This window comes from Aedes albopictus, chromosome 1, assembly GCF_035046485.1.
Source record: "Aedes albopictus strain Foshan chromosome 1, AalbF5, whole genome shotgun sequence".
NCBI lineage: Eukaryota > Metazoa > Arthropoda > Insecta > Diptera > Culicidae > Aedes > Aedes albopictus.
This window is the reverse complement of record NC_085136.1, coordinates 73,432,991-73,450,621: the sequence shown is the minus strand read 5'-3', so window position 1 is coordinate 73,450,621 and position 17,631 is coordinate 73,432,991. Positions and strand designations below refer to the sequence as shown.

Genomic DNA, 17,631 nt, shown 5'->3' with positions numbered 1-17,631 from the left:
GCCAGGAAGTAGTCGGTGGTAAGGTCCCGTGAAGTTTCCCTCAGTAAAAGTTCCGCACAAAAGAGATTCTTCGCCACCACAGACAGCAGACACCGATGACGTCAGCTTCGGTTACTGGTTCGGAAAATATGGGCTAACATCACTGACACGTTATCCTCCTAGAGGAAGTCAACAGTTGCTGCTTGCTGTTGCTTTCGCAGAGTCCAGAAGGGATGAAAGCAACACCAGGGTTGCATTAATCGAGGCACCAATGGAAGAAGTGTTTCCGGGATTACTTCTCCAGTTTCCTCCAGAGGATGATGAAGTGGAAGTAGTTCGATGGCGATGATCGGATGGACGTAAAGCTTCTTAGCTGCATTGCTTTCCTCGGATGGGACGGGCGCTTTCATTGATTAGTGAATTCTGCCACCGGTGGCCGTGGTTTGACTTCGGCCGTCTTGGTGCAGGACGACCTATCCGATGGCTGTTTTATAGCTTATGACGTGCTCGCAGTTTTTATTATTTACATCGTCTACCTCGCTGTTGCTTCCGGTAGACTGCTGCGCTTCCGAGGCACGATTGTCCTTCGTTTTCAGCACTCCTTCTATCACCATTTCCAAATAGGTTACACAACGATAATTGTTTCTGTCAGGCTTTATCCGATTCTGCTGTTTTACCTGAATCATCGTTCCGCCCAAGTCGTTGCGCTGGCTCATACAGCGGCTGATCAGGGTCTTTCAGGAAGATCTTTCTGATAACTATTTCGCCGGAGCCTAGCTCGGAGCTGAGGGAGGGTCTGGCAATTGACATCGTTCATTCCGGCTTAGGTGGCGAGGGAGTAGCACTATGTAGCACCAGCACTAAAGACTAATCGTAGCACCTTCAACTCATCCTTTTTCGCCATTCGGTCCATAGTAATGTTGGACAGGATTTCGGCGGTTCCAGGCTCCGGAGAAAATGTACCTGGTCCTGCGCTGCTGCTCGTACCCGGTAGCTGCTGCCTATTCCGTTCAGCACTGCGACGATAAACATTGTCTGAAAATGTAAATATAAACATCGGCAGACCAGTGACGCCAGTAAAATAAAATAGAATCATGGTGCTACAATTGAAAGGTGTCGAAAAGGTGTCAGAAGGTGTTTTAGGTGTGTGAAATGGGTGTTTCACACAAGGTGTCAGAGTTTCCAACCCCTTGCATTTAACCCTCTACTTCCCATGGTTGCTCTAGAGCACCATCGATTTTCGACGAACTCGAGACAAACGGAATCAGATGAATATGATGCAATAGTTTTTAGAATATGATTGTAATCTCATTAGGTAAACCCAACTCCCAACTACTTGTTTCAATAGTGGAACTATTGATAAACAATCAAAATACTATTGATTTACAACTAAATTTTTTTTCGTTGATTTCGAAAAATTTGACCAATTTGCAATAAGTTTTGTTCAAGCACTTTTTTCGGAAACGCTTTCCTGGCATAGAAATAGTCGTTCAAAGTCGTGGGAAGGAAAGGGTTAATCTGGCGTGAGGTACTAAAGTGTTGTGGTTGTGCACGTATTGTTCAAGTGCTTTCCTCCAGCTCTCCCCCTCGATCTTAGACGCAGCTACCGCTTTTATGATACCCTGATTCTGCCTCTCTACTGCTCCGTTCGACTGGGGGCTTAGGGGTATCGCCTTGCGGACTTTTACGTTCTTTTCCTCCCAGAATTTACAGAACGAGGAACTTTGGAACGGGGGTCCATTATCGCTTTGGATGATTCGTGGAAAACCCCATCGTTTGAAAATGTCACATAACGCTGCATTTGTACTGTCAGCGTTTGTTCGACGCATTTCAACGACTGAGAGAAACCGAGAATAAATGTCAACTACCACTAGGAACTCACCTGATCCACAGCTAGGAATTTCGAGAAAGTCGATCTGAATCACTTCCCATGGCGCGTCTGGCAGTTCACGAGACGAAAGCGGTACCGGAGGGTTCTTCCGGGCTAACTGGCAACATGTTGAACACTGCTTCACAAACTTCTCAGTTTCGGTTGCCATTCCAGGCCACCAGAAGAACTCACGCATTATTCTCTTCATTGCGACTTCCCCGATATGCCCGGCGTGTGCTGAGGTCAAAGCTTTAGTTCGAAGTGAATTTGGTAGGATGATTCTTTCGTCGTTGATTATTAGTGATCCAAGCGTGTGTAGAGTCTTCTTCTGGGCCTCATATTTTCGCAAATCTCGGGGCCAGCTTCCGTACTTCAAAGCCTTCCGCAACTTCTGTAGTTCCTCGTCGTTCTCTGACTGGACTTCGATGTCAGCTAGTGTGATGTCCATATATCCGGCGTCTAGCGCGAACAAGTAGTGGCCTTCGTCGTCATCCTCGAATGGAATTGCTTCTTCGGATGCTTTGATTAGCCTCGATAAGGCATCCGCTATATTGTCCGATCCTGGCACTCTTTTAATCGCGAAATCGTACGGTTGAAGCCGCAACGACCACGCTTCTGCTCGGGAAACAGCCCGCTTTCCAATCCGGTGTTCGCTTTGGAAGATAAACTCATTTGCTTCCGAGTCTGTTCGGATGACAAACGAAATTCCTAATGTGTGAAAAGATATTATTTGCTTATAGCGTACATAAATTTCAATATGATTTTTCATCTTACCAGTCAAGTAGAACGTGAATCGTTCAACTCCCCAGACGACAGCGAGTGCCTCCTTATGAGTTTGAGGATACTTCTGTTCTGTGGTCGTTAAAGATTTAGATGCACATGCCAAGATTCGTGGAATACCATCCTTGTTAAACTGGACTAAAACCGCTCCGAGGCCTATCGCTGAGGCATCAACGAACAGCTCAGTTTTATCTGTTGCACAATAGTAGCCTAGTTTCTTGATGGCATGCAGTGCATTGGTTTGCAAACATTTGAATTCTCGATCCTCCTCCGGCGTCCAGTAGAATACATCAGCATTGGCTAGAGCGCGTAGTCTTTCAGTTTTTGTAGCACGGTCGAGGATAAATTTGTCGATATAGGTAATAAGCCCTAGAAAGCTTTTAACTTCTGAACACGTTTCAGGCTGTCGGAAGTTTCGAATAGCGTCCAGTTTTCCCTCATCTATCTGCCATCCGTCGGGGGTCACGACAAAACCAATGAATTTTACGGATTGGCTAGCGAATACGCATTTTGAAGAGTTGATATTTACATTATGCTCTTCGAGTCGCGCCAAGACTACTGCCAGATTTGTGTCATGTTCTTCTTTGGTTTTTCCATGGACAAATATGTCATCTAAATAATTTTTGACCCCTTTGCAGCCGGCTAGAATCTTTCTTTGCAACACCTCCTGGAAGATGTCCGGCGCATTACAAAGCCCAAATGGGAGTCGGACATAACGGAACATACCGAACTCCGTGAAAAAGTTTGTCAAATGACGGCTGTCCTCATGAAGCTCTATGTGAAAAAAGGCGTTCGTTAGGTCGATTGTTGAAAACCAGTTTGAACCGTTCACATCGACAAGGATCTTCTCAAGAGTTGGCATGCTGAATGGTGTGCGGTTAATGTAGCGGTTAGGGCCACGCAAATCTATGACGAGCCGAATATCGTCTCGTCCCTTTGGCACTACCAACATGGATGAGCAAAACGAAGTATCCATGTTTTCGGTGACTCTTTCGATAATATTGGCCGATAGTAGTTGTTGAAGTCGGTTTTCAACCAATGGCTTCACAGCTGGCGGAATACTCATAAATATGTTTCTGCAAGGGGGTTTCGTTTTGTCGTAGCTAATTTGGATTGGTGGCATGTTGAATTTTGGGAATATTTCATTCTCTTCAACCATAGCAATACCTCTCGCGGTATTCAACGGAAACTGGGAAAGTTCAGATGACACCGGGACTTGCAATCCCAGCTGAAGCACACTGTACCGAGTTGCTGTGTGTCTGCCCAGGAGGGATCTACACTCGTCCACCACGTAAAATTTCTCTAGCAGGATGGGGCGATCCTCTGATACGTACAGGAGAGCTTCGAACGTACAGAGTACTTTTATATCCCCGGCTGACGCGTACGCCTTGAGTGGACGGTCGGGTCGTTCCTGGATGTTGTATACGCCTTCTCTGTATTCATGGTTGTCGAGAAGCACCTTGAATGATTCCTCGGTTAAGGTATTCACCTGGGCCCCGGAATCAATTAGAAATGTGCAGTTCATTCCTGATACCTTCGCCACAATTAATCCACAGTCATTTATATTTTTTGATAATTGGTTCGAAACCCCGAAACACGGCATCGGAGTTTTGTTTGGTATCTGTCAATTAAATATCAAATATTATGAAATTGCACTTTCTAATGAAAACGAAGTCAAGTCATACTACTATGGGTTCATGAAGAGACATTAACACGAGTTTTAAATGTGTTTTATTCCACTTGTGAATTTATTGCAACAAGTTTCATAAACAGTTCAATTTGGGAACTAATTCAACGTTAAATAACTTCATTTGTAATTAAAAAGTGTATGAAATGATCGATTAATTAATACATCTTGTCACCTACATCGGCTTCCTTCGGTCGCTCTTCCTCCTTTGTGTTTTCTTCCTCGTTCACCAATGCGATTCTCTTCGATTCGATACCCGAGTTATCTGATTCGCTCTGTCGTTTGCTGCCACTCCGGATAAGTGTCTTGCAGGCCCGCTTGAAGTGACCTTTTCGGCCACATTTCAAACATGTCTGATCAATCGCAACGCAATCGCTAGGTTTATGGAACATGCTGTTGCACCTGAAGCAGCGTTCTCCACCTGGAGCTTTCCATCCGGACATCCCAGGTCGCCTGGCACCTAGCTCATCCCAACGTCGAGGCTGATGATTTGCAAAACGCCCAAGGTTCGATGGAGCTCGTGAGAAGCGCTGCTGACTTCTTCCTTGACTAACGCTTACCGAAGCGACTGTGGCTTGTTCTGCAATTCCGTGTCTGAGGCGGTAGTACTCCTCGTTCATGGCGACGGCTTGAATTTCACGAACTTTGTCAATTAGCTCGGTTAGCGTTCCCTTACGGCTGAGCATCCGTAGCGCAGCTGTTCGCACTTCTTTGTTCCTTGCCTGTTCTGCTACGGTGCTGACAATCTCCTCAAATTCCTTTTCGGTACCATAATCGCACATTCTGGCTATGGCACCCACCCTCATAATGAACGAAACATCGGATTCGTCTGGTTTCTGATTCTTTTTTTTTTTTTACCAGTTCGTTTATTTAAAGGCTCGCCCGCCGAAAACAGCTTTACAGAGCCAAAATTCTAATATAATTATACATAGTATAACTAAAACTATTTCGCTTTTCTATTTTTAACTGCAAAAACTTTTTCTTGCGACAGAATGTCGATAACGCGATCCGCTCCATGACCCGTGTTTGAGGAACACTGCTCATTGCAAACTTTCTTTGTTTCATTCTCCTCATGTTTTTTCGATCGCCGTCGTTTGTGTGTTACCACATTATAGTCCGCCGAAGAGTTCGATTCATTGTCATCAATGTCGGTCCAGTCGTCGTCGTTCTGTTTTCCTTCCTCAGTCGTAGGTACGCGTGATGGTGCACTTGGTAGAGTAGGTGATGATTTGCGCTGCTGGTTTATTGGTGGGAAATCGGTGTGATCAAACAAACCATCGGCTGATGATAATGATGGTGATGCTGCTGATGGAATATTATCAACGGTGTATGAATCCGTGCGCTTCTCTGTCGGCTGGGATGGACCTCGTGATTTGGGTTGGTTTGGGTAAACGACCATTGTAGTTTCATTTTGTATCGTAATGACTGGAGGAATATCGCGGAATAAGTTCATACGGAGTACCCGTACTCCGTTAGACATGCCGGGGAAATAATGCTTCCATTTTTCTTCCCTTATGGAGATTACCTCCCCAAATTTCAGCATAGAGTCGATTATGGCTTTGTCACTAACCGACGGAGACAAGTCCAGTACTCGAACGGTTACAGCGTCGCCATCTTCGTGCACCGGAATGCGGAACGCTTTGCCGCTACAAACCATTGTTCTTTTCAGATTATGATCTGACTGGTAGCGACACACGACTTCGGTGGAAACCATTTCAATAAGCACACAGTTCCGTATGTGATGGAGCTGTATGCTCCTGACATCGGCATATTGAAGATTTATTTCCTTCTCCAAAAAATCTTGAACTTTCCCAATTTCAGGACGAATTGGGAGAACACTGAAGTCAACCACTAATGTGTTTTTTCGCACACCGTACATTTTACACACGCAGCGATCGAAAACAAGAAACTCGACAAGAGATCAAAAAAGCGCGACTGTCGTATACGATGTGTGGCTGTGAACTGTTGGGTTTCTGATTCATCATTGCTAACTTGCGTCGCTGGAGCATGATGTCCGAGCTAGACCCGAAATATGTCTTGAGCCGGTGCATGGCGTTCGTGAAAGGAAATGCTTGAGGGTCTGGACTGTCCATTGTTGTTGCCGTATTTTTGAAGATCTCCATTAACTTTGCGCCTGCTTTGACCTTAAACACTACAAACTGGGTTGGCTCATCAGTTATTCCGGCGAGTGTCATAGAGTCTACCAGTAGGTCCTTCCACGATTCAAACTCGAATTTCCCGATTCCTTCTCCTTCCACCGACGACTTGCATTCCGGAATATTGATTGTGGAGACCGAAATTTGGTTAACTGACGACATAAAACGTGAGACTTCCATGGTCGGTTCACCTCCACTATTTCGATGCAAGCTCGAAGGGCCAATGCCGTTTCCGAGTTCTACACCATTCACTTCAACTGTGTTGATTGGAGGTGCCCGTCCACCGTGGCGTCGTGTGCTTGAAGGGCCAATGTCGCTTCCGAACTCTACGCTGTTCGTTTCCATTGCGCTGTTCCCGGGTGCGCAATATGGCGTCGCACCACCATTTCGAAGCGCGTTCGCAGCGCCAATGTCACTTCCGGATTCCAGGCTGTTTACTTCTACCGCGTTATTTCCAGATGCTCTCAACGTTGCCTGGAGCGATAGTATAGTTTCGTGTGCTTTTTCAAGCTCAGTGCGCATCAGCTCAGCTCTAGCTTCCGACGCAGCGAGCTCTTTAACCGCCACGGTTAACTTTGAAGTTTTTTTCACCGTTGATTCAGATTTCGAAGCTTTTTTTTTCGTTTTCCTGCAATTGATTATAGAGAAATATGCACATATGTATTTTTTTTAGATACATTTTCTGAGCAAGCTTTAGTTTAATTTTTTTTTCATGATTTGAAAGGGCTTATCACGTATTTTAATTTGTTTGCCATGAGAACCGACGCTCCTTTTGTTTTTGGCCTTTATATTTATTGCGTAATACCTGGAGTCCTCCCACTCCTTTATTTTTTTGGTATTTTATTACTATTTTTTCTGCCATGAGACCTTCCGCTCTTTTTGTTTTTGGCAAAATGATTTTTTTTCGCTTTTCTTTCTCCGCCATTTTTACGATCTCAATCTTTTGATTCTTTTCGTTTTCTTGTGCCATAAATTTTTTTTTGTATCAAGTTTCAGCCAACAGTGTTTTTTTTTACCACATTTTGCTGCCTTTACATAATTAGTATCAACCTTCACGATTCTCCTGAAGAAAATCGTATTATACTTACCGACTGGGAGCGCCTTCAACCACGCCATTGTCGGAACGGTTATCCGCGGGACGCTTGTCCGCGGAACGATTGTCAGCGGAAAGGTTTTCCAGACGCTTGTCCGCCATCTTTTTTCGTCGCGCAAAAATTTCACACGTCCGTGTGCTACAACTATCATTAACGGAATCCCGAACGAGTCTCTTGGTCAGAACCACAAACCCGACGATGTATTCGAACACTCTTGCTCTCGCTCGTATTCTCTCATTGCTCTTTTCCAATCGATCTCGCAGTTTGGTTGGGCTCTATTCAAGGCAGTGGTGCTATACATGCAGATTTCTCTGTAATTGTACACATCTTTGTACTGATAATCATTTAGAAATCTAAAAATGAAGATTTCCGGATTATTTACACACTTATACATATTTGCATGAATTTACAGAGCTTTATACAAAGTTCCATCATAACATGCATAATCTATGTGGCTCTTACGAACCAACGGTCAAGATTTTTTTTTTTTTTTTATGGAGGGTGAAAATAGATATGAAAATATGACCACACTGATTCTACGCATTCCAATGCTTCGCTCTCAGAGCGCGATTCAGGACACGAACGAAACCGAAAGTTCTTGTCAGTGATGCCATATTTGATTATTTTCTTTTTTTGGATTTAGAAATTCACTATTAAAATTATTATTATTACTGATTTAATTTAAATATTAGTATCAGTATTATATATGCTCTCCATCCACCACAGTCATTTCCTTCGCCTTGTCCTGTAGCTTGCTTCGCTTTTCCTTTGGCACGTGGACGAAAGCTTTGCACCCAAACACCTTCAGATGCGACACGTTCGGTTTGCGTCCCCACCAGAGCTCATACGGTGTCGTCTCCACCACACGAGAGGGAAGGTGATTCTGGAGATACACGGCCGTACTGGTTGCCTCGGCCCAATATCTTGACGGCATCCTGGCATCCATCAGCATGCACCGACACATTTCGATGACGTATCGGTTTCGTCGTTCCGCCACTCCATTCTGCTGTGGCGAATATCCAGCAGTGAATTCGGGGTGGATGCCATGCTTGCGGTAGAACTCCATCAGGGCTTCGCTCGAGTACTCCCCTCCCCTGTCTGACCGGATGCGCTTGGGATATCTTCCGAACTGGGTGCGAACGTAGTTGCAAAATTCTTCAATACGGTCGGCGACCTCGGATTTTTTCGAGGGGGTCTCCAGGGGTCCATACACGTCCGAGTGGATGAGGTCCAACGGCGCGCTGGTTTTCTTCTCGGTGGTCTTGGGGAAGGGAGTTCGAGCCTGCTTTCCTCTGACACAGCATTCACAGCCTTCGCGTATTCCGCAATCAGCCACCGTCATTCAGTTGACCAGCTTTTTCTTCAGCAGTACGTCCAATGCATCTGGCTCGCGATGCCCAAACCGCCGGTGCCACGTGTGTTGGCAATCTCGCTTGTGAGATGCTGCCACTTGCGAGGCGAACGCTTGCTGCGGTTTGTCGAGTCGATACAGTCCTTTGCGTTTCGTTGCTATGGCGATCTCGTTGCCATTGACGACGATTTTGCATTTTTCACCGTCAAACTTCACCTCCGCCTTCCGGTTGGTCATAGTAAGCACTGACAAAAGGCTGGCTGACAGCTTCGGCACAAACATCACGTGGTGCAATCGAATTTTGTTCGTCCTTCCAGAACCGTCCACGCATTGAATCACGCCGGTCCCAGTACCAGCTATAGCCACTACGCGGCCGTCGGCCAACTCTACCTCACCTGTCGCCGGTTCCAGCTCGTCGAAAAATTCCCTGTTGGACGTCATGTGCGAACTTGCACCGGAATCGATGATCCAGTCGTTCACCGTGGCCCCGCTCCCGATGGTCAGAGCATACATACCGCCGTCCCGGGCAACCTTCGCGTTTTGCCTCTTGCCTCCTCTCGACTCTTTCTGCTGCTTGCAGTCACGTTGCTTGTGGCCAGGTTGCTTGCACAAATGGCACACAATTGATTTACGACCAGCAGCTTTCAGTGCCGATCCGCCGGTCGAATTTCGGTTTTGCTTGCTTACCTCGTCCAGCAGCTTCTCTCGGATGAGGTGCAACGTCAGGGCATCGTCCGCACGCGTTTCCAGAGCGGTTGTCAACGCGTTAAACGATTTGGGTAGCCCTCGCAGGATAAAGGCCACCATGGTGTCTTCTCCCAGGTCCTTTCCTGCGCTGCACAACTTGGTGTACAGTTCCTCCATTTTCGTGAGATAGTCGTCCATATCCTCACCTTCCGTGTACCGGGTCTCGCACATCCGCTGCAGTAACGAAACCCTGGTGGACAGCGTTGCCTTCTGGTGATGCTTGGCCAACGCCGCCCAAGCTTCCTTCGCCGTCGTCGTCGCTCGAATCACACCGAACTGGTTCTCTTCCAGCAGCAGCAAAATCGTGGCACGTGCTTTTTCATCACCTTCTTCCCATTTCGCTGATGCAGCCACTTCCGCTTGACTTCTGCCTGCCGCCGGGGGGTCGTTCTTGACGTAGGTCCACAGACTTTCCCGGATCAGGAGCGCTTCAGTCCGGAGCTTCCAGGCTTCGAAATTTGAATTGTTCAGCTTCGTGGAGTTCTTCAGATCCATCCTATCGCAGGAGAGGCTCCAAGCTTCGAACTTCCAGAAACTTCTTGATGAAAAACGGCAAGGTGCTAAAGGCTCATAACCTGTTAGCAGAGCTTAAAAGAAAAGAACTTGCTTCTTCGAGTAGTAACAGTGTGTTATGAGCAAGGTTGCTGAGCCGAGAGAAAGAGAACATTGCGCTCAGAGAGAAAAAGGGAATATTACTAACAGCTGTGGATGGACTTGAATAAAGCTTCAGTTACGTTTTATACTCGAGACAACTCTGACTTATCTCTGCTACCACTGAACTATCACGGTATCTCAGGTGGTCATAGTCCGCCGCGCTTGTCCGCTTTGCCTTGGATTGAAGATATTTCACAGTGGAATGAAAATTTTTATTATTCTATATTAACAGGTTGCTGCGATCATACATTTAATATTTGAATTTCAACCGATTGCTTCGATTGAGCTGTTTCGGTATCTCAACATGAGGTGCTCATCGTAATGCTGCCGCCACCTCTCGACCACCTCACGCTCGCTCGTAAGGATATTCCCGTGATTATCTCGGCACATGTCGGCTTGTGGCACAAAGCCTCTGTGCGGGCGGTTCAGCTTCGCATCGTACCAGTCGTTTCTGTGATTCAGTGTCGCGAAGCCTAGTGTTGCAGACGAGGTACTACCTATGGCGGATCGGATGTCCCTCCAGCCATCTTCAAGTGTAGCTGCGCCAAGCTGCTCTTCCGTTGGTAGGGCCACTGCTAACTGCTGCTCGTAGTCTTGAGCCACTTCTACGTTACAAAGTTGCTCGATGTTGAGCCGCGGCGTTCGACTTCGACGCGTGGTGATAACTGTCGAAAGTTTTGAGCGCATGCATCAGTGCTGGGAAAATTCGCGAAGATCATTCTGCGGAGTCCAAACTACGCAAATCACAGCTACCCATGGTTGTTACTGCAAAACCGTCCGCTACGGTAGCCTAGATTCATGAAATTCATTAGCAACCGTATGTTGCTACTGTAGCTTGCTCCTGTAGGTCCTAACTGCTGTTCAAACGGGAGTTTGTGCATATCGAGGGGACAAGGCTTCGGTACAAATGGTGCTCTGGTGACGGTTTGGTCTTCGCTGAAGGGAAGCCGTCGAGTTACTGGGAACAAGACAAGTGAATGAGCAATGTTTTTAAAGAGTGACGGGAGGGTATTCGTTGACAGAATCGAACGAGAAATCGGGGACATGCCCGCTTAAAAAACGGTAGAAACGAAATGGCGTGGTCTAATCCTAATGAGACGTACTATCGGAAACGGATCCTTGCGGAGTACGGTGCTTCGAATACGATGGTCATAATAATGCACTCCAGTACTGTGGGGATTCGCTGGTAAGATCACAACTGCGCTCCGATTAGCGAATCGTATTCGCTTGTTGGCTGGCATATTCGTTTATTGGGACTCATTCAAATGCCCTCGACACACGCAAATGACCAGAAATAACTCACGAAACACACTCATAATTGCTCAAACCTTCCGTACATAGGATTAGGATCATCGTTGTGACAGCAAGCAGATAGACGTCAAAGTTAATTGGATCATGCCCTAATCCAACTTGCGAAACGAGCGAATCTGTTTTGTACGACAAACGAATTTCAATGAAACTCATTTGGAGCTCCCGCGCTGTAGCTGCTACTGTAGAGATTTTTTAGAACGCCTACTATATTGATCCAAACAAATTGCTCCCGTATATAAAAATATATCGCTCCAGTCATCAAATTCAAGCAAACTACTGTTACCATTCCCAGCACTGGCATGCATACAGCGACTAAGTAGTGATCCGAATCTATGATCGCACTAGGGTATGTGCGGACATTGATTATGTCCGAGAAGAATTTACCGTCGATTAGAACGGGGTCGATTTGGTTTTCTGTTTGATGGTCGGGTGATCTCCAGGTGGCTTTGTGGATATCTTTGCGGGGGAAGAAGGTGCTTCGGACTACCATACCACGGGAGATTGCAAAGTTTACGCATCGCTGGCCGTTCACGCAAAAACGGCTACGCTCAAAAATGTGTTCGGCCTGCACATTTTTAGTAAACATCCATGCCGCACATGACTGTGTTGGAAACACACATTTTTTTTTTAAATTGCTGGTACGCTCACATGAGGATGTATTTTGCAATAATTTCGACATGGCAACCTCACTGGGTTTATAAACCACCTTCAAATACCGAAAAATATTGATATTTTGCAAAAATGTGAGCGTACGAGCAATTTAAAAAAATGTGTGTTTCCAACACAGTCCTTGTGCGGCATGGGCGTTACTCAAAAATGAGAGCTTTTATTTTAGAGAGTTATCATTCGATACGGCGTTCAGGTTGTTTCGCTCGACCGGTCTGTACATTTCCTCCCTTCCTACCTTCGCGTTTATGTCGCCGACAACGATTTTCACGTCACGCGGCGAGCAACCATCGTATGTTTGTTTGCTCTAACTGCCCGGTGAACGCTTCTTTCTCGTCAACAGGTCTCCCTTCGTGTGGGCAGTGGACGTTGATGATGCTGTTAGTTGAAGAAACGGCCCTTAACTCTCAACATGCACATCCTTGTGTTGATCGGCTGCCACCCGATCACACGTTGTCGCATCTTGCCTTACACTATAAATCCTGTTCTCAGTGCATTGGTGGTGCCATTGGTAGTTTATTGTAGATTATTCTGTCGAAACCAAGTGACTTTATAAAAAGCGAGTTTCTAATACAGTTGGTCTAGCCTTCTAGAACCTAGCTACGGCACATATGTCCGGGGCGCTGTGTACTCCGTTGATAAAACGATTGGTAAATAACGTGCTGCGTGCTTCTAGATCAATGGCGTTCTGCAATGTTACCATTATTTCCAAAATCTACTTATCATTACTTGTTTTGAGAGCCTCCTAGTTATTACAAGGCGAGCAGTCGGCACTAAAAAAGTCACTATAGAACTATAAAACGGCACTAAAAATGTCAAATAGAACTTTCATCGAAAGGTGAGTTTGTACAAACTTAATTTATTTCGCTGAATCTCGGCAATTTTTCTTGCTTTTTACCGAGATTGGCACCGCCGAGCACTCAGCAAACTTGTTTTTTAACGGGATCTCAGCAATCGTGTTGTTTGTTTGCTTTGAGAATCAGGAAATGTTTTGCCGAAATTCAGCTAACAAACGTAAACGTCAGTTCAAATATTTGCTGAGCCACGGCGGTGCCGGCGTTTGCCGAGCTCATCTTAGTGTGTAGTATACTAGAACTAATAGAACTTAGCAAGTCTTGCTAATTTTGAAGCTTTGTAAACGTCAAGTTTTGATTTCTATTAATCATCTAATTCTACTTGTAATTGTAATTTGATTATAAAAGTGAATTGCGTTGGTTTAGTTGTGAACTCACATGTTTCGTGCGACTCCTAGCAGATCAGATTCTGTCCACTGTCCCACTGTCACTCTCAACCTTTTTCAGTGTGGAACATGTTGCTGAATCTGGATCACTCTGCGCTACTCTTCCATTATTAACATTGGTATCGACTTTTGTAACAATTAACGTCTCACCCTACTACCTAAGTAATGTGGGACAAATGGGCTGTTTTAAGTTCACAGAAGTAATTTTTCGGCCTATTCCGATGCATGGGAAATTCCTTGCCTGAATCGCCCAAAAAAACATTTTTCTTCGATCGCAGTACGCAGTTGCGAAGAAATGATTGAAAGTTTCTGCTAGAAATCACTCAAGAACTTTCTTGAGGGATCCCTTCAAACACGAATCTGGGTTTAATAATAATGCAAGTTATTGATTGATTGAGTGATTAATCTTTATTATAGAGTCTTTCAGCCCTTGGCTGGTTCGTCTCTTTTCTATAATCTGGTGAATGCAAGTTATTGCAATTGCCGTACCTACAGCAGACAGTATTGAAAACATTCAGTAAAAGAGCAATCTCTAAACAGAGATCCAGAATAGATCTGTAGAAAATTTCTCATCAAAGTTTACATCTAACACTACTTTATACATATAATGAAACGTGAAATTGTATTGAAATAATTCATCCTAATCTGAACCCTGACACTACCTCGACATTGCCTATTATTTTGATTGGGCATTCAAAGTTTTTCGACAATAGTCACATACTATGTATACCCTACGACATTGACGATTCTATTGTCTGCCACTCATCTGTTTCGCGCCACCCAGCAGGGACTTGGTCTGATACCCAATCCAAACTCTCCATTCCGTGAATCATATTGCATTATTTTTGAATTGTGATATCTTGCACGGAATATCATTCTCCTCATTTGGATAGCGACTATGTAATCCATTGGATTAAAGTCTCTATCAAATATGAAGCGACTGATCGGAGACTGAAGACTCTATACCAAATTTGGCTCAGAGACAGGTAATCAGTGAGGTAAGTTTTTTTTCGTTTGTCAAAGACGATTGATACGTATTAAGACAAACTTTCCACTGTATCTGCCAGCAATAACCGGTCGTCACAGGAATGTAACGACTACGACTAGTGCTTTAAAGCAACACCTGGCCACCATATTGCAGGAAGCACTAAGGCGGACCAGAAGGCTAGATGAGGGATTCCACACCCTATACATAAGTGACCCGATTTTGTCAGCCCCTTTTCGGAACACATTTTTTGCTCTCTTTAAAAACTTAAACGGTTTTCCAAACTTTTTATCCCTTTATGTTCTGCATGTCAGCTGTAGTTTGATGATAAATATCAATAAATTGCTTACCATGTGATCGTAAGATGATGAGAACAAAAAGTTTGTCGCAAAATGGGGCTGACAAAATCGGGTCCTTATTGTATCTATATCTATATTATTAGACGGAATGTAATTCAAGAGATCTTCACCTCTTTTATTGATATCAGTGCTGCTCCATATTGTGTGATGAGCAATTGCATCGCACCTAATAATAAATTGGGCGTTTAAACCTTAACAATAATTGACCAAATTAACTACCGAAGAAGGAGGAACATCATCAACGACTCCTGGGAAGTAAGCAGAAGCAACACATACCTCCGTTTTCCACCGGATCGTCGGACCCTCCATCTTAACAGTAACAATGTCTCTATACACTGCATTTTTGTTTTTGCTGGCATTCAGCCAACTTTGCTGATTTTCAGCAATACAAATTACTGAGTATCAGCAATTATTTTTAATTTTGACAGTTGATCAGCAACGTTGTGCTGAAATTCAACAATTTCTTTTGCTGATTTTTTGAGTGCTAGAAACATTTCAAAAATTTTGTAGAAATTAATTCGGTAATTGGGACAAATTTAGTGTCCCTATTTAGTAAAATAGCGGTCCTTGGAATGGGCTGACATTCGCCATACAAAAGTTTTAAATTACGCGAGAGGCACCATAATACCCTTCTATTATTAATCTAGGGTTTTTGAATTAAACCCACGTCCAATTTCTCCTTGACAAACTAGGTGTTACTTCGTTATACCTTAACACCCGACATTCTGCAGTTAGGGAGCCAGGGGCCCAACACGTAAGAGTTACCCGAATCAGAGTTAGACTGCCCTACGATATCGTCATGGTTCAAAATTCTGACATTCTTTCTCTACATAAACAGCATTATGAATTCTACAACAAGATCCCTATAAAAATTGAGCGAAATATATATTACTGCTCATGCTCGCATATCAGTCCCATATTTGTGGGTTTCCTATTCCTATGGGACAGTTATGCGATCATAGGCAGATTACATCCTAGAAATTGAACAGCTCTTCATAACTTCATAGAAGAAGTGATGCGCTAAAATGACTTCTAGGAAGGAAGTTTTACAGCTCGTTTAGAATTCCTTATGATTTCTCATGTTTTTTCTACACAACAAATATCATCATCTCTTTCCACACACACATATATTTCAATCAAGATACAAAAACAAGAAAAAAAAATATTTTGACGTCAGAATGGATGGCAATAACGCGTAATTCTACATATGTGAACATCTACAAAGAAAATAACTATATATTTTACGGTAGGATAGGTAGAAGTAGAAACGTTTCTTCTTTGAAAGTTTCCTTAGTCAAAATGAACTATGATTATATTAATGAGGATTATTAATTAAATAAGAAACTGGGCTTTCACGAAATCATAATATTATTCGTTAAGTCCGTTATATTTTGAAAGCATTTTATCTATCTACAGTGGAACCAAAGATTATCGGAACCCTGGTTTTGTCAACTTACAGCTCTTCGTCGTCGCTGGGCAGCTCCGGCTCCGGAGGCACCCCGCTATCATCTACCTGCCCCACTCCGCTCGTTTCACCCTTTTCCGCTTCGCCCTCTTGCAGAAGCTCCGTCAGCACCTCCACCAGATTGCGAGCCTCCTGGAGCATCTCCTTGGAGAGATTCAGCTCTTCTTCCAGGGCGGCAACTTTCTCGCACAGTTCCTGATTCTCCGTCAAAGATTCCTCTAGAGCGAGCCGTCGTCTTTCCGCCAGCACCTCCCAGTACAGTTCACTGGGACCCTCGGCCGAAGTGAGATCCTCAGCGGTAATCGTGGGTTTGGTCACTGTGGCGGGTTTCTTCTCCGGCGACGTCTGGCTCGATTGCGACTGAACCGTCGTCGTCTTTTTCCGCTTGAGCTCGATTGCCTCCAATGCGTCTGAGCTGAAATCAAAACAAAACAGCAATTATGGCAACACTGCCCATCAACGAATTTCCTCCGCCATCGAAGGGAAACTTACAAGAGCGATTTCTTGGCCAGCTCCTTGTGGGACTGCGATAGGTACATGGGAAGCTTGTTCAGCTTACCGACGTTTTCCTTGTTCATCGCTGGGGTGTTCTGGACATCCTTCAGCAGCTTCCGTGCGTTTTTGAGATGCTCCTAAAACACAAGACAAACGGACAAAAACAATCGGGTCAGTCGCCATCGCGAACACACACATACACCAACGAAACGTAACCTCATCCCCGCTAGGACAGAACTTAAATCGATTTTACTCACTACCTCCTGCTCTGCGGGCGATTCCACCGGGATCACAACCTTGCCGCTGGAGGCCGACATTGTTGGGCGTCTATTTCCTTTATTTTCCACTGGCTTTTCACCGGTAAAATCGGATAAACCGGATTGTTTGTATTTTGCACTAATTTCGAGCGTCTTGATGATCGTCGTTGGTCGGAAAATTGCGCCTAAATTGAGCTGTCAAAGTTGTACTAAAATGGAAAAGTGGCCGCGTCAGGGGTGGGATTGCGATAATGTACTAAACTCGTCTATTTTTTCCCGGTCGGTTCACAGATGTGTAAACCAGACAACAATTCAAACTATTTTCCACAGTTTTAAATATTTTTTTGAACTTCTGCACGAATTGGGTTCTTTAGGGGTATCCGGATTATTCCATAATCGGATTCTCCGGCCAAAAATTAGTCGAAATCCAAAATTTCATAATTTTTGGATTCCGGGAACTATTTTTAAAATGCATTTTAAGTTTCTTCTTCTTCTTCCTCTCCTCTTATGGCGAGACTTTATACCGTCTATACTG

General features: G+C 44.6%; 3 protein-coding genes across 4 annotated transcripts; all 3 read right to left on the bottom strand.

Moving 5' to 3' along the window:
* Positions 1-823: 823 nt before the first annotated feature.
* Positions 824-4,154, bottom strand: LOC134288613 (uncharacterized protein K02A2.6-like). The gene is made up of 3 exons (XM_062853959.1): positions 2,624-4,154; positions 1,862-2,557; positions 824-1,014 (listed from the first exon to the last, which is right to left on the bottom strand). Exons 1-3 carry the CDS (start codon positions 4,152-4,154, stop codon positions 824-826), a joined length of 2,418 nt encoding a protein of 805 aa, XP_062709943.1.
* A 320-nt stretch (positions 4,155-4,474) lies between these two features.
* On the bottom strand, positions 4,475-5,122 carry LOC134285007 (uncharacterized). Its single transcript, XM_062844837.1, has one exon. It carries the CDS (start codon positions 5,120-5,122, stop codon positions 4,475-4,477), a length of 648 nt encoding a protein of 215 aa, XP_062700821.1.
* Positions 5,123-16,279: 11,157 nt separating this feature from the next.
* Positions 16,280-17,298, bottom strand: LOC109422123 (geminin). 2 transcript variants are annotated; one of them, XM_019696755.3, is made up of 3 exons: positions 17,097-17,298; positions 16,837-16,976; positions 16,280-16,759 (listed from the first exon to the last, which is right to left on the bottom strand). In XM_019696755.3, the coding sequence occupies exons 1-3, from the start codon at positions 17,154-17,156 to the stop codon at positions 16,333-16,335; spliced, it is 627 nt and encodes a 208-aa protein (XP_019552300.2). In that variant the 5' UTR covers positions 17,157-17,298; the 3' UTR covers positions 16,280-16,332. The 2 variants fall into 2 exon arrangements, with proteins under 2 accessions (XP_019552300.2, XP_019552301.2); XM_019696756.3 differs by having other exon boundaries at positions 17,100-17,298.
* Between the last annotated feature and the right edge of the window lie 333 nt (positions 17,299-17,631).